Raw genomic sequence first — 22,961 nt, forward strand, 5'->3', positions numbered from 1 at the left:
GCCGTTCTTAACATGAGGAGGTTGGGATGCTTATAATACGCTAGGGGGGGGGGCACGTCGTAAAAATTTACCCTACGTTGGGTAGTACCCAACTTGGGTACTCTCGTAAAAAAAATACGTACTTGTTTTCTCATATCACCCACAAACTCTATTTAGTGACATTACCCACTAATCTGCACAAGCACTGAATACTATCATTCTGATCAATAGCCAGCCAGCCATTAAAGAATGGGGAAAATAGGAATAGACATTGATTTGATGTATCGCGGAAGTGACCTTAAATTGGTATGCCGCAGTAAAAGCGTGATTATGGCGGGAATTTGAACACGTGTTTCTCTCCTGGCAGTTAGAAATTGTTGTAAAACTCGAATTTTCTCTTGCAATATGAGTCAGCAACTAAATGATACCGAAGTAGATGAGTTCAAAGGTATCTACACGATCATTTATAACTTGTTATTCGTTTCATTTTTATTAATATGTCTTTGTTTACTTACGTGTTGATTCTGCTTAGCTTCTAACTTGTCTTGTGGTGTTTATTATTTACCTACATTATTTCCTCGTGGTTGAAAAAAAAAAAATCAAATATTGCGTCTATTTTTTTTTTCTCTAATGTTACTATTCAAATTAAGATATTTAATTTTAATCATTTAAGTTGTTTGTCGAATTTTAGGTTCCTTTCCTTCTACAACTGAATAAACAAAATAACCAGAACCGGAATCCTTTCGTTAATTTCTATTCTGTAATAAGACAAACGGGTCGAGTAACTAAAAAGTACATTTAAAAACACGTATTTATTGTTTCTTATAATAATAAAAAAGGAGCTTTGTCCAAGTTCTGCATGTTTCCGTTTTTTTTTTTTCCCCCCGACCGTTCTGCTTCACGGTGAGTACCTTAAAAAAAGTCCGTTATGATTGTTTATCTTTGAAATATATTGGTAAATTTTTACTTTGACTGCAACTCAACACTCACCTTTAAATTGACGATTTTTAAAGGTTTTCGCATCTGAAAACGAATACCACATTCAAATTTAGGACAGACAAGTATTTTTTCCTAGATATTAAAACATTTTTCAAATATTTTACTCAATGAATTTCAGTGGCCTGGCCGTCGCCATTCTTAATATGGGAATGGGGCGTTTTGTAACACGCATGCGCATTAGTACTTGTTCAGTTGAGAAAAAACGTTACCGCCAGTGAAAATAGGAGAATAAAGATCTTAATATCTAGAAAACTATTTGTCAGCCTCTGATTTTGAATGTGATATTCGCTTTCAGCATACACGAAAACCTATAAAAGCCGTCAATTTAACGATGAGTTGCAATTAAAGTTTAAAAAAAATATATACCGAAATATGGGTAAATATGTTATCTTGAAAAACAGCCAAGTTCGTTTGTTTATTTTAAAACTGGTAAACATTACCCAGGGTAGACTTTTTCAGGGCATTCATCGTGAATCAAAACGGTCGACAGAAAACGGAAGTAAACAAAACATGCTAAACTTGAACAAAGGAGAAAGGGTTTCTACGAGCTTCATTAAGAGTTTGCTTAGCGTCTTTTTAAATATTTTCAAAATAATTTAATATTGATCTAAAATGTGTCGTTAAAAAAAACGCTTTTTATATGTTAGTTAAATTTTCACTCTTTCTATTTGTATAAAGTTATGCAACCACTGTTTCTCGCATTTACGTAACTTCTACATTGTTTTTTTAATATCAATCAAATATTTATTGAAAAAGTAAGTGTAAGAAAGATCCTTACATCATATGCCACTTTACCTTCTCTGCAAAAATTAGATACTACTTTTTTAGGCGATTACGTTGTAACCAGGCTGAAAAACTTGGCGGTTAAAAACAAAACAGAACATTTCAGTGCTTATTATGCAGAGAAAACACTGTGCTATAATAATAACGTTGCCATTTAGGAACCTATTGTTTACATGGTAAGAGAAAGGGTGTTTTGTAACTATTTTGTACTTTCACCTAACAATTTAAAAAAACAAAACATACCATAAGAATTGAAGGTCGACCTAGACGAGAGGATCCAAAATGGCCGACCAGGACTGAGATATGACACGTGCCGTTGTTTCCTTAATAAATTATTTCAGTTAGAGCCGATGAATTGTCAGATATTTTTTTTTTTTTACTTCGTTTTGTTTTGGTAAGGTTTCATTATTATTTAACATTTATTTGTGTGTAAGTTGCTATTTATTAGTATAAGCTCGAGCCGTTGTTTCCTTAATAAATTATTTCAGCTAGAGCCGATGAATTGTCAGATATTTTTTTTTTTTTTTACTTCGTTTTGTTTTGGTAAGGTTTCATTATTATTTAACATTTATTAATACATGAGATATTTCTTCCTAACTGAAATAATTTATTAAGGAAACAACGGCACGTGTCATATCTCAGTCCTGGTCGGCCATTTTGGATCCTCTCGTCTAGGTCGACCGAATTGAATTTAACTTGAAAATAAAATAAATAACACAGTTTGTATTTTGCATAAGTAGCGTATTTTCAAGTTACATTCAAGTAGTACAGTATATTTTGTTTATTAAATTGTTAGGTGAAAGTACAGAATAGTTGCAAAACATTCTCCCCCTCTTCATGTTAAAAATGGGTTTCGAAATAATAAAGTTATTTCAGTACGCTATCTTCTTTGCATAAATACCAACCTTCCTTACCCCTAAGTTCGGATGGCAATAGACCTCACCCAGACACACAATTTTCAAAAAAATTAAGAAACGTAATTGGATATAAAGAAAAATTGATTATATCTCCTTATATATGTTATCTGGTTGGGAAATGGATGATCATTTTACGTTCAATTTAGGTATATTGAAGCTGTTGGCTCCCACAGACGCTGCCACAGTTTGTCAACTAGGTTTGTATGCTTCAAAGCAGACACAATGAATGCACATTAGTATAAATATTAGTTTTTCTGTTTTTTATTTTGTTTTTTTTTTATTTGTATATAATGTAAATCATCATTTATTTCATGTTTAATAAACACTCTTAATAATATTTGTTGCTTACAAAGTAAAACATACTCTCCCTTAACATTAACCTTAAGTAGGAGTGGCAACACCTCCACTCAAAGAAACACAGGCGAATGAACCGAGAAAAAAAAATAGTTATCAGGAAACAAATTGCTGTTTGCAAAATAAAAATAATTACAAAAAAAGGAGGGGAGCTGAAATTTGCACAGTGACCGCTACAAAAAAAAAAACGACAATGTGATAAAATATGGCAGCATAGTGTTTCTTCGATATTAGAACCAAAATCGAAATATTGTATTGAATACAATATTTTGATTTCCACATTATAATCTGAAAAAACTATATCCCGGGGTTATACTGTATTTCAATTTTCGAATTTCGCACTAATAATGAAGACTCGATGGCAGCATCTTTGGGAACCAATTGCTTCTCAGTTTAAATCTATATACAAAACTGATCACCCACTCTAAATTCTAAGCTATATATTTTCAAGTTTTTGCTGCTAATTTTTTTTTTTTTTTTTTTTCAGGGTCTTTGCACATGATAGCCAAAAATAGAATCTTATTTTCCGTTTTTGGTGAACTAGTATATCGTATAAGGCAACTATAATATCAACAAAAGCAAAACGTATATATACGAAATGCATTACAGGCAGTTATCCAGAAAAAAAAATTGTTGGAAAAAAAAAAGTTATTATGTAGAATATGGACAGCATTATTACTGGTATGTTCCGGACAGGTTACGTAACTAGACAGAAGGTGCTGAACAAAAACTTCATTTTTTCCCCCCCTGAAAACGTTTTACAGAAATTGCTAGCAGTTAAACATTAAAGAAAAAGCATATTATTAAATAACAGTCATTGTATGGTAATTTCAACGGAAAAAAAAAAAAATAAGGTACTTGTGTAGTTTATGGACCATGCTGAAATAATTTTATTATTTAGAAGCCAAGCATTTATTAGTATTAACAAAAAAAACGAAAAATTTGTCAAGAAACAAATGTACAAATAAATATTACCAAAGGCAACATAAGTTACTTTTCTACCTAGCTGGATAAGTTTTTTGTGTTTTAACATATTTTAAAGTTTATTTAGGTTGACAAAAAAGTAGTATCAAGAACATAAGTTAGAATGACAAAAAAATGACGGGCATGAAACGGTCGTCTTTGGAGTTTTGATAGTCTCAAAAATCGAAAATTAAATTAAACACTGATAAAAATTGGCCGATGAATTTCACTGCCAACAGTTCATCTCTAATGCTACTGTTAGCTTTCTACAAGTTATTCTCCTGAAACATTTTCTCCTGCCCAGTTGTAAAATACGTTAAAAAAACAAAAAAAAACAGGACTTTGGTGCCATTAGCCAGAAACAAAACCAAAAGCAAAATTTTGTAACAGAAAAAATTAAAAAAAAAAAAAATGCTGCATGATGGACGTAAACTCGCAGCAGTTAAATTTGTAAGCAAACACATTATCGACCGGACTATGATGACACAGATGTTATGACGCTGCAAATTTAGCTTTTTAAAATAAAAGAACCTGCGATTTACAAACAGTATCAATACCAACATTTTTACCCGAGTTCCACTCTTTCAGACAAAATGACATTTCTACGTAAAATAATTGACAATTTTTTCTAATTGTTCAATATTATGTGTCTGAGAGATTGCTCTTTTTAACGATAGCACGTTCATGCTGCTTCGATGCAGTTGACAAAAGTTTTTAGCAGACAGACAAACGCACTAATGCACACACACAAGCACTGATGGCTGAGACTTATATAATAGATGATGAGAACAAGAGAAAGAGGGTGATAGATACATATTAAATACCAAAGAGACTGAAATATTGTTTTAAAAAACTTGATGTTGGTCAAGTAAATCTGATCTTTTGCACCTGTCACTGATTGCTTTGACATGGCTGAGATTTTATAAACATCTGTCCATCTCCGCAAAGCCAGAGATCACCATCCTCGTCATGTTTTCCATAACACATTTTTCAACTTTACTCCCCCAAACAGAACTCTTATCATTGTGCCACAGTTTTAGGTATCGTAATAAGGCAGGAGACGCAATCCCCTCTCCAGTGGCTTATACATCAGTGTGGTTTGCTCTGGTGAATCATGCAGGCAGATAGTATGCCAACGTAAATTTTGCAAATTGTTGAAAGTTACTATAGGTCTATAAGGGCCTATATACAGGCCTACAGTGAAGAGTCAAATGTTTGAGGTCAGTCATTTGACAGGGTTGTGCCCTCCCTCTTACTCTTTTCAACGATGCGATCGATTATATCCTGAACAAAGCTTTTCAAGGTCATGAAGGGGTTGCGGTTGGGTGAAACATAAGCGTGTCTAACCTTGTTCACGCAAATGATATTTTCTTGCTTGCATCGATTGGCAAGGAGGTACAAGCTGTGCTCAGCCAAGAGCAGACTGTTGCTTGTATCAGGGCCTCCAAAACAATGGTCATGTCCTTGCTGATTGACCAAGGGAGTAGAAAATGGAATTTCCTTATTTTCTTTTGGTTCTGACATCTCCTTTCCTTGAATCTATTGTGGAAAAAGTAGATAACTCCCCCCTCCCCCATTCATATACAGCATTTGACATCCTGAAGTAGATCAAATAAGATGATTTGTGATTTTTTTTCTTTCACAGCTATTCTGGAGAGGTACAGCATCGATAACCATAAGGAAGATCTTGTTCAGATTCTGCTTTCAGATAACACGGATGACCATTTTCCTATTGTCGTGGAGTAAGTTTTGCTTTTCTTTTTTTTTAATTGGAATTGACATTTTGAACCAATGATAGACTACATAATAAAAAAGGTACTCATGCAGAGAGTGATCCGTGCTGAAATGATGTTTTTATTTAAGAAGCCATTCTTAACATGGGGAGGGGAGGGTGTTTTGTACCTATTCTGTACTTTAACCTTACAATTGAATAAAAAAAACATAAAACTTTAATTAAACGTGGAAATATGATTTAGAAAATAGCGCGGATCACTCTGCATTAGCCCCCCCCCCCAAAAAAAAAGCAATGTCAGTAGCATTCAGGCAAAATTTAATTTTCTGTTTTTGTAATTTTTCATATAAATTTTAATACAGGTTCATAATCCCCCTGCAATGAAAAAGTAAAACTACCAAAAATAAAGAAAAGTCTATATGGTGTACACCAAAAATCATGCAAATCCATCAAGTCATTTTATTTTCAAAAAAGAAAATAAAATTTTATTGCTTAACTGACGATCTCTCAACCTCATTTTGCAGGACAAGGGAAATAATTTCAAATAATTCAAACTTTTGTGAAAGAAGTCATTCAATGCTTTTCTTCATAAAAAAATATAAAATTACTGGATCAATTTACATGATGTTTAGTGTATAATATTTTCTTTCCATCATGGATACATATAATATTGAAATTTAAAAAAAAATTTTTTCATGAGGGAAGTTATGAACTAGCACCTAAATATTTTCATCTCATCGGTTCAACATTTTATTCAGACTGTTAAACTTTTAGAGATCATTAAAGATAAATTTTGTGGCTGATTTTATTTGTATCCCCATGTATGTACACTATGTTACCATCTTGGATATATCTTCTTCGTTGCTGGCATTTACATTGGGATGAATTGGTGATTGCAAATAGCATAGCATATTTGAAATATTAATTTATCAACTCAATTCAATGTAATCATCACCAGTTAATTGTTTAAGGTCTTTTAATTATCATCTCCTTATTCAAGAAACTATGGAGAAAACCATCTAACATGGCCACCTATAATCTTGCTTTTGTCTCTTTCCAACTGCTCCAACTATTGAGTTAACCAATAAGTTTGTTCGTCTTTTTTTTTTGGGTGGGGGGTATGCTTCTATCAGTTTATGGAGAACCTGAACATCAAGTTTAGAACTATAACAGAATTTATGCAAATCATTTTCCACACTCGATTTGGAAATCTTGGAAATGTCTGCAGTTTGTCTGGTTGTCAAACGGCAAGCTTGTTCAATTACGGTTTTCACTATTGATCATTTTTTAACGAGCCAGAGCGAGGAGCATCTTTCTCTCAAAAATTTATTTTTGGAAATCTAGCAACCCATTTCTGGCACACCTGTTCTATGACAACATTCTCCTCATACAGAAGGCATACAGATTTCTATTGCTTTTTCACCTTTTATTAAATAAAAAAAAATCCTAAAATGTCGGTAGTGGTCTTCTTGATCTTCCAATTCAAGGCCTTAAATACAAGCAAAAATGTAAGAATTCTTCTTCTTTGGGGTTTATTACACATTGATAGCAACATAGCCATTACACCAAATACAGAATTCGAAGAATAGGAATATAAAACGATCATATGAATGCTGGAAAGATGGCTGACTCAATATTTAAAAAAATAAAAATGTTCTTTAACGTATCACATGATTTTCTTTAACCAATCACAAGTCTTCCTTAGTCTCTTTTTACTTTCTAACATTATAACCAGTGAATGTGATTCACATTCAACTGAATATCCATAAATTTTTAATATTCAAAATAGTATAGTATTCAAAGCCAAAATAAGGTCAAATCAACAGTTATATACTGACTACAGGGTGGAATGATAAAGTTGTTGCCCTAAAGAAAACAATACTACAGCTTTATTTAAAAACTTTTATTGAAAAAAATCAATTCAGGTAACTTGAGGATGTAGTAGAGGCGGCATCTATTCAATGTAGCCGCCTTCAGCCTCAATTACTGTCTCGATATGGGTCTAGAACTGGGAGCATGCCTTTTCCATAAGCGCCGGTGGGGGCTCGGCAAATACTTGGTGGATGGCAGCAAGCAGGCTGGTTTTGGTGCTGTGCGAGTTCATGTTGGTGATGTTCTCGACGTATGACCAAACAAAGTAGTCAAGCAGGTTCAGGTCAGGGGAGGAAGGGAGCCATTGAGAGAAGGGTACAAATTTGTAACACTCCTTCTGAAGCCAAGCCCGGGTCTCTTTGGACTTGTGGGCTGGTGCCAAGTCCTGCTGCCACACCCAGGGTCTGCCAGCAACCACCTGATTGTACCAGGGAATTAACACACTCTTCAGCACATCCAGATACACTTTGGTGTTGACTTTCAAGCCGACTTCTAAGATGTGAGGTGACATGATGTGGCCCTCACTTGAAACCATACCAAAGACCATAACCATAGGTTGTCCGATGCGTTGAGCTGTGCCCTTAAGTGTCAAATCGTCCGGATTTGCATTTTAAAGGTGCTGGCAATGGTCCTGTTGTCATAACTTGGATTGGTAGAGAGCATGAGTTGTACAATGGCACATCTCCGATCGCACTCATTGAATATTGTGTCACTTTCAGACATGATAGAAGCTCCTATCGCTCTTGGGATTTGTATTCAACTGGCCAACTAGTAGATGGTCTGCAACACAAAAAGAAAACCGGTTTTCATTAAACAGAAATGGAATCATGTCATCTTTTCTACAGAGACAATTTCCACCCTGTAACTTGTCTAAGTTTTGCTCATGAATGGCCAACAGTGTTTGTTTTATAGCCATTCAGTGACCTGCTTGAAATGTACATCTCTGCATTGCAAACACATCTACATACACTTTAAAATCAGGGAGGGGTGGTTAGGTCTGGTGAGTGTGAAGTGCATTTATAATTACAAATTCTACTGATGAGATGATTACTAAAGCGTCCTCTGTGTATCATTGAATGATGATAAAACAAAAGCTATTGAACAGTAATGACTGAAACTTTGTGGACAAGTCAGGTATGAAGTGAAGTTTATTTGTTCTAAATACGATTGTATTGCAGAAAAGATTATGAATTTTATTAAAGACTGCAGGAGGGAGTTTTTTTTTTTTTAATTTGTTTCTTTAGTCACCCTGGTATTATTGGTACTTTGCATCTACCCTCATTTTGATTAATTTCTTTAATTCCTATTTACACAGTGCTCCAACCTTATTTGAGAGTAACATCCCAGTTTTTGATGTCTTGATTCATAGCCCAGTTCAGTTATTGCCATTGTTTGATGATGCGTTGGTCAAAGCTCAGAAGGCAATCCATGAAATTCATCCTGAACGTTCATATATGGTAAGTTATTTTCTAATTAATTTTGTTTTAATCATTTAATTGGCATATAAGAAATGATTAATTATACCCAAAATGTTTTTTCTAATTACATAGGATTTTTAAAATATCAATATTTATCTCCCTTGAATAAGGGTAATCTAGACTTATTTCTCCTTGCAGAACAAAGCTTTTTTTTTTTATGCATGCATTTGTTCTAGATTCCATTGCCAGCCTTTTTTTTTACATTCAAAGTAACTTTTGTGTTGCAACTGCCTGTGTTGAGGGTAAACGGAGCTCTGCTTAGATAGATATCAGTTGAGGATAACCAAAGAAATGTTAGGCTAAACTAGAAACAGTTAAAAATGACCTCAAGCAATGTCATGTTGAAACCGTTGTAAATGATAAAATTTCATGGAAAAAAATCACTTTTTATCACCATGGCCAAGGTGTCATCCATATCTGATGTAGAAAAGTATAATTCAAGGTTAAAGGTAGTTCTGTCGGTGGGGCATTAGAATATGCAGACTGCTCTCCCTGCAGAAAGTAAGAGTCCCTCAATGGGTCCATCTGTTCGTCGTAGGTGGCGACTGTGGCATCTAGTGGTTGAAGGACTTGGAAGATGGGTTTGAGAACCTCTTCCCCACACATCACTTTGGCCCTTTACCTTGTCTAGACGAGCAGGTAGATAGGCCTGATCCAATCATTCGGCTGGTCAGGTCAAACTCCAACGTCTGCTAAACAAACTGAGAATTCAAAAATTAATAAAACAGAAATCCTCTCTCACAAAATAAAATGCACATAACCCCTCCCACCCCACACACAAAGTAGATGTTATAAGGTGCTGGCTAAGGGTTAATCAGCAAGTGAAGAACACAAATTCCAGCATGGTTCTAAACTAACCATTTTTTCACTCAAGATTTGGGTAGTGAAACAAATCTGGTGACATGCTTGGGATTTCCCACTTAACTGAGTATACTGCCCTATGTAGCTCTAACTCTGTCAAGGTGAATGGGTTTCCCCCTATACAGGTCCCAATACCAGACTCTGTGGGTGAGGAACACAGGCAAAGAAAGTACGAGACAAACTTATGTTGAAACAAAACAAAAAATTCCTAACGCTCCTTATCGGATTCTGAAAGTGAAAAAAATTTGGAATTCCCCAAATTCTATATAATAGAATCACTGAGAGAAATTCTAATGTCTTAAATGTCTCCTTTTCTAATCCAAAAAAAAGTACTGTTAAATAAAATTAAAGCCAAAAATGGTTAAAAAAAAAAAAAAAAGACAAAAGATGGCAACTTATTAATCAAAACGATAAGCCAAAACCTAGAAAAAAATGAAAACCTTTGATAACATTAGCATTAAAGTCATCCCACACAATAGACTTAATCAATCCAAAAGAGTTATCTGAAGCAGGAAACTATCACTTGCCTCACCAGAAGAAATCCAGAATGAACTGAGCAACTAAAAAAAAACAAAACACTTCTTTAGCCTTAAATGACCATACAGCTGTTAATAAGCCAATAAACTGAGCAATCAATCAATCAAGGTTAAAGGTCTCCAAAAATAAAAAAAACATGAAATAGGAAGTTTAGGTCACTTTATAAGTATCATTATTTGACCAAAACAGTAGCGTTGTTGTTGTCGTGAACATGTAATTTGTTTACCTAAAATTAAATAAAAACATCAGTAAAACAACTCACTAGTTATTGAATGCTGTCGGCAAGACAAATCAGCTACTTTAAACAAATATATTCCTATCGTGGGACATATCAGGAATGTTCCTCATTTAGGATGCTTTCCTACACTACAACCACTGATCATAACTTTGGTCGTGGTTCAGACAGGGAATACACAGCCAGTATACTCACATTAAATATAGTTTTGAGTACCTTAAAAAACTAATATTTAGTAACATGAATTCAACTGAGTTATTTTTCTTTATTTTATTTTGTAGACAGTGAAAGAAAAGATCCATGTTCGTATTTCGGCATTGCCTGACTTTCCAGAATTGCAAAGGACATCCCTTCCGAAGAATGCAGACATAGGAAATTTTCTTTCAGTTACAGGTACAATTGTTTTACACACACACACACACACACACACACACACACAAACACACACACACACACAAACAAACACACACACACACACACACACACACACACACACACAGAGAGAGAAAAGAAATTAAACAGGAAGAAATCATAAAAACGAGAGATTTACTGTTTTTGTTCAAATCAATGGGAAAAGTGAGGGGAGGGTATAGAAAAAGGAAAGTAAGTTCTTGTCAAGAATTCCCCCTATATTCAAAAACAAAAATAAAGAATCTGTATGATATATGTACTTATGATGAAATGAAAATATTGTTGGGGACAAACTGTTCGCAGCAGACACGGAGAATGCATTGAAGTTTGCGTAGGTCACTAGTCTGCATAGGCCAAGTCTCGCAGCCATACAGGAGAATGGTGCAGATGAGAGCCTGGTAGATTCTGACTTTGGTGTTCAACCTTATCTGTTTCAAGACCAGAACTGTGCTAAATAAACCCGCAAATTACCCTCTGGCAAAGCAAAGAACTTGGAAATCAACCCGCTAGATTATCATGAATCATGGGAAGCAACCCATTGTAAACATGGATAAAATGACATATTTAGTGGGTTAGTGGGCAATGCATGCAATAACAGACTTGCTGCAAGTGAAAAATATTTAACTAAGAGAAAAGAGACCACACAAGAAAATGGAAATATCTCTGATTTTAGGTTTGGCCACCCAGAATTCCATTTGTCCACTTGAGAAAGTAATGTTCGCTTAGATACAAGGTTAGCTGCTTTTATCATCTATAAATGAACATTGTATACTACAACCTCAGGTTTCTCATATTGATAATATATAGGGTGAAACAATAAAGTTGTCGCCTCAAAGACTGCAACACTACAGCTTTATTTTAAAACTTTTAATGAAAAAATCAATTCGGGTAACTTGATTATGTAGTAGAGCTGACATCTATTCTATGTAGCCGCCTTCAACCTCAATCACTGCGTTGATACAGGTCCGCAACTGGGAGCATGCTTTTTCCACAAGCGCCGGCAGGAGCTTGGTGAATACTCAGCAGATGGCGGTGATCAGGCTGGCTTTGGTGTTGTGGGAGGTCATGTTGGTGATGTCCTCGATGTATGACCAAACAAAGTAATCCAGCGGGTTTAGGTCAGGGGAGGAGGGGGAGGCAGTGAGGGTATAAAGTTGTAGCACTCCTTTTGAAGCCAAGCCTGAGTCTTTTTGGAGCTGTGGGCTGCCACACTCAGAGTCTGTCAGTGTCCACCTGATTGCACCAGGCGATCACCACACTCTTCAGCACATCCAGGCACACTTGAGTGTTAACTTTCAAGCCAACTTCTAAGATGTGAGGTGGCATGATGTGGCCCTCACTTGAAACCACACCAAAGATCATAACCGTGACCGGAAAGTTTTTCTTCATCACCCTGGGCACATCTCTGTTATTCGTGGCAATCCAGTGATGCATTTTGAGGGTGCTTGCAATAACTTGGATCAGTAGAAAGCATGAGTTGTACAGTGGCACATCTGCAATCTCACTCGTTTAGGGATTAAAGTGTAGCATCTGTTCTTCAGATGCTACACTTCAATTTCTTATTCTCTGTCAGTGGAGGAGAAAGAGTCCTTTACGACTGAGACAATTTTTAATTTTTGTTCCTTTTTTCCACGTTAAAAAACAATCCTGGTGTCTAACTCTGTCCCGTGGGGAGGCATTGTAAATAGGAACTAGTAGATGGTCTGCAACAAAAAAAAAAAAAAAGAAAAAGAAAAGAAAATCAGTTTTCATCATATGGAAATGGAATCATGTCGTCTTTTCTGGGGCGACAATTTTATCGTTCCACCCTGTAGATATTATACAGAGGAAAACTCTATTTTGTTGATTTTCGGCAATACGATTTTGATGGCAGTTTTTGCAAGTTGTCACTAGGCTCAGTTTTATTTAACTTTGACGATCTAACAAGAATTGTTCATATTATTTGGATTCTACGAAGTACTGGTCTCGGCTCGTGACCTCCGACCTACTTCAGGTATATCATGTCTGGAATCTTTTTGTCTGCACAGAATTTCGAACGGAATCCTTCATTTAATCCAATTTAATTTAATAGCATCCCATCAGCCATGAGTAATTTGCAATTGTATTTTGAGTGTTTTTAGGATGCTACATTTAGAAGAGTGTAACGTTTTATGATTGAATTTTTGCCATATCCACTAAGTCATTGGTCCTTGTGGACAATTCTAGTATGAATTTTAAGAGTTCTAAAGTTATTTTGTTTCTAGACTTATTATCATATATCATTGTTTATACTATATATGTTTTTTTTTTTTAATGGAAATTGCTCCAGACAAGACATGAAGCCACTTGATGTAAGGAGTTAAAATAATAATAATAATAATGATAATAAAAAATACTACTTCAAAGTCAAAAACTTGCCAACAATAAATGTTAGATGGAATAGATTCTAACCTAGAAAACAGCAATTCTTCTCTTTGTCAGAAACATCGATCCTGGAATGTGAGGACTAAAGGACAAAATAAGAGAAGTGAGAGTTACGCGATTGTCAAAAGTAAACTCAAGGTCCACTTTCTACTCTTCTATTACCATATAAATTTCTGTGTAGCTTAATTGCCATATATATATATATATATATATATATATATATATATATATATATATATTTTTTTTTTTTTTTTTTCTTCCAGGAACAGTGATCCGGACTACTGTCATAAAAATGCTGGAATATGAAAAAGATTTCATTTGTTCAAAGTGTAAACATGTCTTTCAAGTGAAAGTAAGTATAGTTTATCTTGGAATTTATTTTTCTACACTTTTGTAGTAGTAATGCTACCAACAACCTCACCTCAAAGAAGCAAAGAATATGCTTTCTCTGCTGCCAGAGCAGAAAAACCAGTTGAAGACGCATGTTTTAATGTTTTATGGAGAAGGACGAGATAAGTCATATAAAGTGACAAGGGTTGCTGAACATAAATGACCAAACTCTTGGGGGGGGGGTCAGTATTTCGCTCAAACTTGATAAGTAAACCTTCATCAGCAAAAGAAGTGCACGTGTATAATAGAAAACTGTGATCAAGGAAAAAAAATACCCCCCCCTCCTTTACAAAGAGTTCCAGTGCTTTGAGTAATAATTCTCCAAACTCTACAGAACAACTTTTGGCGGACCTGAACCCCCACCCCCACCCCACCCCAAACTGCTTTCAGAATAAACACCCCCAACCTCTCCCATGCTAATGGCTTTCTTTTTTTTTTTTTCTTTTTTTTTTTTTTTTTTTTTGCAATTTTTTCTGTGGATTATTATTGATTGAACACTAATATATGTAGGGTGCAGAGTGATTCTCATTCAGGTCCACCCAGCTTTTCTGAATTCCTTGCATACTGTCTAAATCAGTGGCTCCCAACCTTTTTAAGATATTATCAATAGTCCTGATATTGTCATGGATTTTAACTCTCATGTTATCTTGCTCTATCCTCCATCACACTTGGCAGGTCTTCATAGGTGCATTGCAAGTCCTCTCTTATTTGGTGTTAGTTTTGTATCGTCTCCCATTAGACCACATCTCTGTTTTGGCAACCACAAAAGAACATCACTGATGATTTCGTCCTTAGCTCTTCAACAGTAATGAGCAAATCTAGCTCTTTCTGTTCCTTTTGGGATCCTACCTCCAGAAAATGTTAAGAACAGCTCTTAGCATTTTAGTGTAGACACCATCAAGTTTCTTTTCCAATTTTTTTGTAAAAGTTCCAGCAAATACTTCCACGCATAAAATGATTTAACAATTCCTTTAAAGAAGTCATGTTTCATCTTTGTAGGAAGATTTGACTTTCAAATTGCTTTCCCTATGTCCCGACCTTTTTGATTTGCATGTATAATTAATTCTCTGTGCAATTTTGCTTTGAAACTTTACTGCCAGAATAGGTAAACTCCTCGACATTTTTGAGATGTTCAATTTAGGGAGGAGATATTTCCATGTTGGTTTTAGAATTGAAGGTTTCCCTCAGCACCAAAGCCACCAGAGTCTAGACCATTGATGAGATGATTGACCCTTTTGGCTGAGGTAGGGACCTAGTTCTGTGCAGTTCTAGGAGGCCCACCCTCCCAGGCTTTACCAGAGAAGATGGACCTCAGAGAACATTCCTGAAAAAAAAATTTGAGTATAAAAGATGGTCAAGGTTGTACTTATTTGCTTCCCCACTGAGCAAATTAGGCATAAGGCCGTTTTTAATGTAGGGACGGAAAGGGGGGGGCCAGCTCCCGATGAGTGGGAAATGGGAGCTGGATAGTGACAATTGGTATGAAGGGTTTCCCCCACATTGACCAAGGTCTGATATGTGGGGTTACCCCCACATATGATCTTTGCTTGCAGTATCTGCCAGAACAGATACTACACTTTGAGGTATTTATTTGCTCCCCCACTGAGTAAATTAGGCACAAGGCCGATTTTTAAAGTGAGGAGTGAAGGGGAAATGGGGACCAACTCCCCGGGGAGTAGGGGAGCTAGATAGTCACAATTGGTATGAAGGGTTGCCCCTACATTGACCAAGGTCTTATATGTGGGGTTTCCCCCACATATGGTCTTTGCTTGCAGTATCTGCCGGAACAGATACTACACTTTGAGATATTAAATCTTTTATTCATGTTAAAAATACAGTCAAAATCAACGATGAACAAAAAACTTAGGCACATGGCCAACTCAAAAGGGAGGATTTTGGGGGTCGTTGGTCATCCTTGTCACTCCAGAACTAAACAAAATCAAAAGTTTCTCCCAGCTAGTATCTTCTTTCTCCATAATACCGCATTCACCCTTTCATATTGGGGGACGTCCTACTTAACTCCCAGTTTTTAAAACATTTTTTATTGACGTGTAAAAACAAAAAAGATAACAATAAAATGGTACAATAATTCATTTGTGTTGAGCCACGTCAAGGTTCTAAGAAAAAAAATTATTGAAAATGTAAAAATAAAAAAAGTTTCTATTTACAATACCTCCCCACAGGGCAGAGTTAGACACCAGGGTGGTTTTTTAATGTGGAGAAAGGAACAAAAATAAAAATTGTCCCAGTCATGAACGATTTCTCCTCCACTGAGAGAAAACAAAAAATTGAATGAAAAAGTTAATTAAAAAAAGAGAACGTAAAGTAATATTAAAATAATAATAGATATATTTAAAATATTTCCAGGTAATAAAGATTAAAAATATTCAATTATTTATATTGAGGTACATTCGAAATATGGCAGTTTAAAATAAAATAACAACACATCTTATGTATATACTTCTTTATTGGTAAAAAATAATTTTCAAGCTAAATTATCTCTGACCAGATTTTTATTTATTCACTTTACTCTGAAGTTCATTCTCATCATTTCCCACGTTTTTTTTTTCCTATCCCTATGAATTGAGCCTGCTACCTGAACTGTTTTCTATTTTACTAGCATATGAACTCTTCTCCATTCTTTCAACGTGACCAAACCAACAAAGTCTCCCATTCTGTATGCATCTTCCTATATTGTCCAGGTTTTATCTCCCTTTGAGGTCAACAGATCTAAGCTTATCTTTATTGCACATCCATTGTATCATTCTCATATAATTTGTTTCTATTCTGTGCGTGTCCTCAACCCTCAAAGCAATTGCAATCTGTAAAGGAAGTCAAAAATAAGGATATATAAAAATAATTGAAGAGTTTTTAATTTTTTTTTTTTTATTTATTACATTTTTTTCACCCCAAACAAGGCAAATTGCCACTTTGGTGTAGGGGGCTACTATCCGGGGCAACAACTACTGGGGTACTATGTAGGGATTTGGGCAGCAAGATGTCGGTTCACGTTACACTTGAACTTCTGCACGTCAGTACTGTTGGGGAAGCAGGGACCTGGAATGGAATTCCAGAGTCTAGCGGTTCTGGGGAAGAAACTATTGGAGTAAAAAGATCTTTTATGAAAATTTTATTATTGCAGGCTGCGATTGAACAATATTATAGCTTGTCTAAGCCAAAGAAATGTCCAAAGCAAGATTGCAATTCTGTGAATGTATTACCAGTTGGTGAACAAGGTGAGTTTTATGATATACTAGGTTTACCTTCCTAGTGTTTTTCCCAAGAGTCTTTGTACTTTTATCTTTTGCTTTCTTTTAATTCAAAATATGCTCTTCTTCCCCCTAAATATTATTAAAAACACTTTTAAAAATTTAAATCACAGCATCAATTGATCATTAAATTATAATGAAACTAAATTGTCTTTAAAACTATAACTAATTTTATTACAATAATGTTGTTTAATATTTATGTAATGAAAAGATTATTTATAATTCATGTGACCGAAAGATGTATTTAAGCAATTAATTCCTATTTCAGTCATGTAAATTATTTTGATTATTTTGTGTTCTTTTTTTCCCCACAGTAAAGATGTTTGTTTTTCACATAAGCAGCAACAGTCCTCTTTTCTTTTCTTTTTTTTTTTCTAACCAAAAATAAAATTACATGATGCACAAGGTGGCGTTCAAAAACTAAAAGCAACAAATTTGTCTTTTATGCTGCCACTTCAGATTCACAACATTGCCTAAATTTGTATAATTTCATTATCCTTGTATTTGAAGTATTCCAGGTTTGCACGCCTACATCAGGCACATGCCAACCATGACTGCTTATTTCTGTATTACCGCAATTTATAAAACTTTCAATCTTTTGCTATGTGAGGATTTTCTAAGAATTTTAAATCCTTTCAAGGAAAACTACTTTTCAGAGGAAAAATTGTTACTTTCCTTTCATTATAATGAATGAAAGCAAAAAGTATTCATTCTAAATGTTTTTTTTTACCCGGAAGAAGTATTTTCAGAAAGAAACATACATTGGGTCTTATTTTGAAAAATCCATGAGATAACTATATTTTAGATATACTAGACATATGCATGACATGTAGAGTCTCTATCACTGATTATTCTGATTTGATTTCGTTAAAAAATTTATAAACTGTGAACATATTTGTTACAACATTCTTCTAGCATAACTAAAAAAATATAAGTTTCTTTACTTCTGTTAGATAAAAACAGGTTCATCTAGAGCAGGGGTCTCCAAAGTATCTAATCAGGCCCGCAAAGCTCTTGTGGAAAACATTCAGGGAAAACATAAAAAATTGAAAATGTGTGAAAATAGTGTGGTAGTTTTTCTTTTTGTTCAGCAAATGATTAAATGAATGAGGTTTTGAAGAATCGGTTTCACTAAAAAGCAAAGCTAATGATCAAAACACTATAAAATACGTCCAGTTCATTTTTTTTTTTTTTTTGACCCACATAGCTCTCAAAAGTCAGCAATATGACCTGCTGTTCAAAAACTTTGGAGACCCTTGCTCTAGAGAGTAGAAACATTTTGAATTTAACAGGGAAGTAACTATCATCTTTCTTGCCTCAAAGATATTTTGAGAAGAGTTATGTACCTTGTGTTAATTTTGAGAGAGCAGATTTCAATGGGTGTGCACCACACAGCAGCTTCAGTTAATGTCTTCATCATAAAAGTAATTTCTTTCAGTTGTAAATATATTAATAAATATTATTGTTGATTAATACCTAAGACTTTTTTATCCAAATTCATTTAATATATTCGTCTTATGTTTCACAACATCACTTCAATAACCAACATGGTCACATCAACTTCAATATCGTCTCTCTCTCTCTCTCTCTCTCTCTCTCTCTCTCTCTCTATATATATATATATATATATATATATATATATATATATATATATATATAAACTAGCAGTTCAACCCAGCCCTATGTATTGCTCATAACTTTATGTCCTTATGTATTGTAAGAAATTTCTTCCCTACACACCCAATTTCCTCCCTGCAGATAGCAAATGAAACTCCACAAACAAAAGCCATACCTTTTCAAACTCAAATTTTATTCAAGATGTATCAGTAAATTAAAGTTCTTTGGTTCATGGTAAGTCCCTTGCAAAAACGGTGGCTGAATTTGCTATCCATACACAATGGAGCCTTTAGTTATGATTCCTCTGTGTGAATGTTAGTTCAGGTTTCCTTTTAGAAGGATCCATGTTGTACATGGTTTAACACGGTGTGAATGTTGTCGCCCAATATGGCATATTTTAGGACCTTGTGGTCTCTGGAAGAAATAGGAATAATTTCCCATAATCAAATATATCAAGCCGAACACTATAGAATATCTTCATTGGGTAAAATAAGTTCAATTATGTTGTCTCTGTATTTAGAGAAATGTCCTTCGTCCACCCACTGCATGGTGTCCAATGAACGTAAAATCCTGGCACTCTATGATGAAGCACTGCTGTGTGAGTCCTTTACTGTTTCGTGTTCATTGTCAGACTAAAAAATAACGCACATGTAATACAAATTGGCACCAAACTGGCGCATTCAAATTGAACCAATCAAAGACTGTCTAGCAAATCATGTTAGGCGGGCAAACAAAATGGCGTTGGTTATGGAATTTCTCACAGTATATATATATATATATATATATATATATATATATATATTAAAAAGTTTGACTCATATCCAGGTAACCTGCGTCTAAAATTTCAAGTGTTTAGACCCAAAATTGGTGGAGGAGTTTGGTAGAGTCTTCAAAGGTGAACTCTTTCAACTTTGACCTTTGGCAGCCAAATTTTCGCCCAAAAACTGATTACCCTTTATGTAAAATTTCAAATGTTTAGTCCCAAAATTGGCTGAATAGTTTGCTAGAGGCTGCAAAGGTAAAATCTTTTGGACCATAACCTGTTGGCAGCCAAATTTTCGGGCAAAAACCAATTCAAAAGTTTTCCCTATATATGAATACACTTTATGTAAAATTTCAAATGTTTAGACCAAAAATTGGCTGAGTAATTTGATAGGCTGCAGAGGTCAATTTTTTTTTTTTTAACTTGACCCCAATTTTGACCCCCTAACATTTATTATTTTGGGCTCAGATCAAATTAAAGTTTAGTCCATGTCGAAGTAACTTACATCTAAAATTTCAAGTGTTTAGACCCAAAATTGGTGGAGGAATCTGGCAGAATTTTCAAAGGTCAAATCGTTGAACTTTGGCAACCAAATTTCTGTCCGAAAACCGATTAAAAAGATTTTCCCAAATCTCCATACCCTTTATGTCAAATCTCTAGTCTGTAGATTGAAAATTGACAGAGTAGTTTGGTAGGAAAACACACACACACACACAATTTCACTTTTATAAATATATAGATATATAAGTTAAAAAAAAACTTATTTTCCCATCTAATTTACATATATTTTTATGGTATGTGCAGAACACACTATGTAAATTAGATGACAAAATAAAGCAGTTAAGAAGCAATGCTGAAATGAATCACTTTTTCTATTAATGTTGAGACGATGAATTAGAAATGGAAAAACTCAGAATTTTGTAGGTATCTGAATTGGAAAAATTTGTGCTTATTTTTCGATGCTCAAAATGCTTCATTTTTTTAAACTTAATTTTTCATTGCTGATCCTAATGATAAAACGATAAATATCTAGTGATTTGAAAATATTGGTGAAACTAAAATCTAAAGATGATATTCTACAAGTTTACACATTATATGCACATATTGCACTGTTTTCTTATGGTAATCCAAAAAATTTTAAAAAAGAACACAAAACAATTCTTAACTAACTACATTTTTATAAATTTAAAAAAAAAAGAGTCAGAATTGGTAATTGTATCAGATTCAGGAATTTAGAACAGAATCGTTAATTGTATGGAAATCTGGGAAAAAGATTGGAATTATCTCATCACTACTTTCTCTAAATGTTCAGTGATTTAAAAAAAAAAAAAAATATTAGATTGATTGAATGAACATACACTAAGAAAAAGGGCCATAGAAATATATTTCTACTAGTATATAAAAAGAACTTTGACTGCATGTGAGTTTGTTCCTTATGGACTCTGAAACGGCTGGGTCAATTTCTTACGAAATTTCACACAAATGTACTTTGTGTTTGGCAGTGTTCTTAAATAGGTTTTCTATCGAAATGTCTTTGAACGGTATCAATGATTGAAAAAAATCCGATAAAAGAATGAACCGGCGATTTTGACCAAAGTTAACACCTTATGCAGCCTAACATCACAAGTGTCTTTGAAAATTTTAATTACCACACAAGCAGAAAGGCCTGGTAGATTTTTTGGTATGATAGGGGTGCATTCTAAATGAATGTTTCTGTTTAAAGCATAATTGAACCATGATACTTGACTTAAACTTAATAAACTTTAATTCTTTAATCACATTCATCTACTGTATTCAAAGCTCTTTCATTTCACTCTGTTTATAAACAAGTTTTATCGTCATTCGAAATAAGAGCACATTTTTTTTTTGAGATCCCATATATATATATATATATATATATATATATATATATATTATTTTTCCTTTTTACCATGGGATCAAAAGGAGCAATTCCTGGAAGATGCAAGGATTACCAGGAAATAAAGATCCAGGAACAAGTTCAGCGATTGTCAATGGGTACCATTCCTCGTTCAATGTGGATCGTTGTAGAGGATGACCTTGTGGACACCTGTAAAGCCGGCGATGACATTACAGTTTGGTTAGTCTAAATTATTATCTTTTTTTTTTCTCTTCGCACTCACAAATTTTTCTGCAATTCAATTTGTTCTTTTATGAAGCTACTCAATGTTCTCATAATGGAATGTCTAGTTTTATTTCATTAGACGTGTTTTGTTGTATGGGATCAACAAAGAAATTCTTCAAGTTTTTTTTTTTTATATTATTTTTTCATGTGCATTCGTGCATACTATTTTTATTTTATTTTTTTGATAGAATAAATGAAATTTCCAAGTAATCTCTTCCTTAATTATCCTGTGTATTCACAGGACAAACACTCTAAATATGTATTACAAATACAAGTATTTGCAGGCTATCACTGAGATTAAATTTATTAGCTCAAGACACTGTTCATTGTTAACAAATGTCTTTCCTTGTTTTGTGTCTGCCATGTTTGATCAGACTATGTGCACATTTTACAATTTGTTTAAGCTTTGAACAAACTATGCAGTTCTTCATCGTTATCTTCAGTAATTTGGAAAAATTCTTAATCTCTCGGGGAAATAAACGCATCAATGAATTTGTCTGCAGATTTTGATTCTTTAATTTATGGTTGTTTTCAGACAATTCATGAGGCAACCATTTTCTAATTTTGGAACCTTTCCAAGTTGTTAAAGATGATGATGAACAGTTGTATAGCTTGAGGAAATGTTCGCTGTTAATGCTTGAAATGATATTCCAAATTATACATGAAGAATCCTCATGATTCCAGAGTAGGGTGGTGGAGATTAAACTGTTACTATTATAAATACTAATTATAAACATTTATAGGTTACAGTACTATTTGAAAGTGTAGCACCAGATTTAGTATAAAGAGTCCATGGAACTCTAGATGTAATGTTAAGTATAGTAATCATTCTTAAATAAAGCTCTGATAACCTTCTGTGAGAGCTAAATTAAAATGCACCTTTTGGGTTGCTATACATTTTGCAGATCTTAAGTTGTAATTTATGTTTGCCTATCAACAATTTTATGAGACAACCATTTTTTTTCAAGCTTCGAAAGCTTTTCCAAAGTTGTTAAAGATAATGATAATGAAAAGTTGTATGGTTTGAGGAAAACTGCATTGCTAATTCTTTAACTGTTACTGTTAAGTAATATCACATAGATATCTTCATCAAATTCAACTGGGTGCCACGTTTGGTCATCACCTTCAAAATTGTTATTAGTGATCAAAAGTATACTACTGCTGCTTTTACTATTAATCATAGCAAACACTTAGAACCTCTAAAAATATTGTATAGATTTTTAATGAATTATGCATAAAGAACCCTTATGATTTC

The 22,961-nt window shown here is 34.1% G+C and overlaps 1 protein-coding gene across 1 annotated transcript in view; it reads left to right on the forward strand.

Moving 5' to 3' along the window:
• The first annotated feature begins 282 nt into the window (after positions 1-282).
• Positions 283-22,961, forward strand: part of LOC145239763 (uncharacterized) — a 79,514-nt gene continuing 56,835 nt past the window's right edge. Inside the window, exons 1-7 of the mRNA XM_080103192.1 lie at positions 283-427; positions 5,641-5,737; positions 8,915-9,056; positions 10,992-11,103; positions 13,788-13,876; positions 17,057-17,150; positions 21,508-21,661. Coding sequence (XP_079959318.1) covers positions 385-427; positions 5,641-5,737; positions 8,915-9,056; positions 10,992-11,103; positions 13,788-13,876; positions 17,057-17,150; positions 21,508-21,661 — 731 coding nt within the window. The 5' untranslated portion in view covers positions 283-384. The remainder of the gene's footprint in view (positions 428-5,640; positions 5,738-8,914; positions 9,057-10,991; positions 11,104-13,787; positions 13,877-17,056; positions 17,151-21,507; positions 21,662-22,961) is intronic.

This window comes from Euprymna scolopes, chromosome 19 (assembly GCF_053919585.1).
Source record: "Euprymna scolopes isolate OS-2025 chromosome 19, ASM5391958v1, whole genome shotgun sequence".
In the NCBI taxonomy this organism is placed as follows: Eukaryota; Metazoa; Mollusca; class Cephalopoda; order Sepiida; family Sepiolidae; genus Euprymna; species Euprymna scolopes.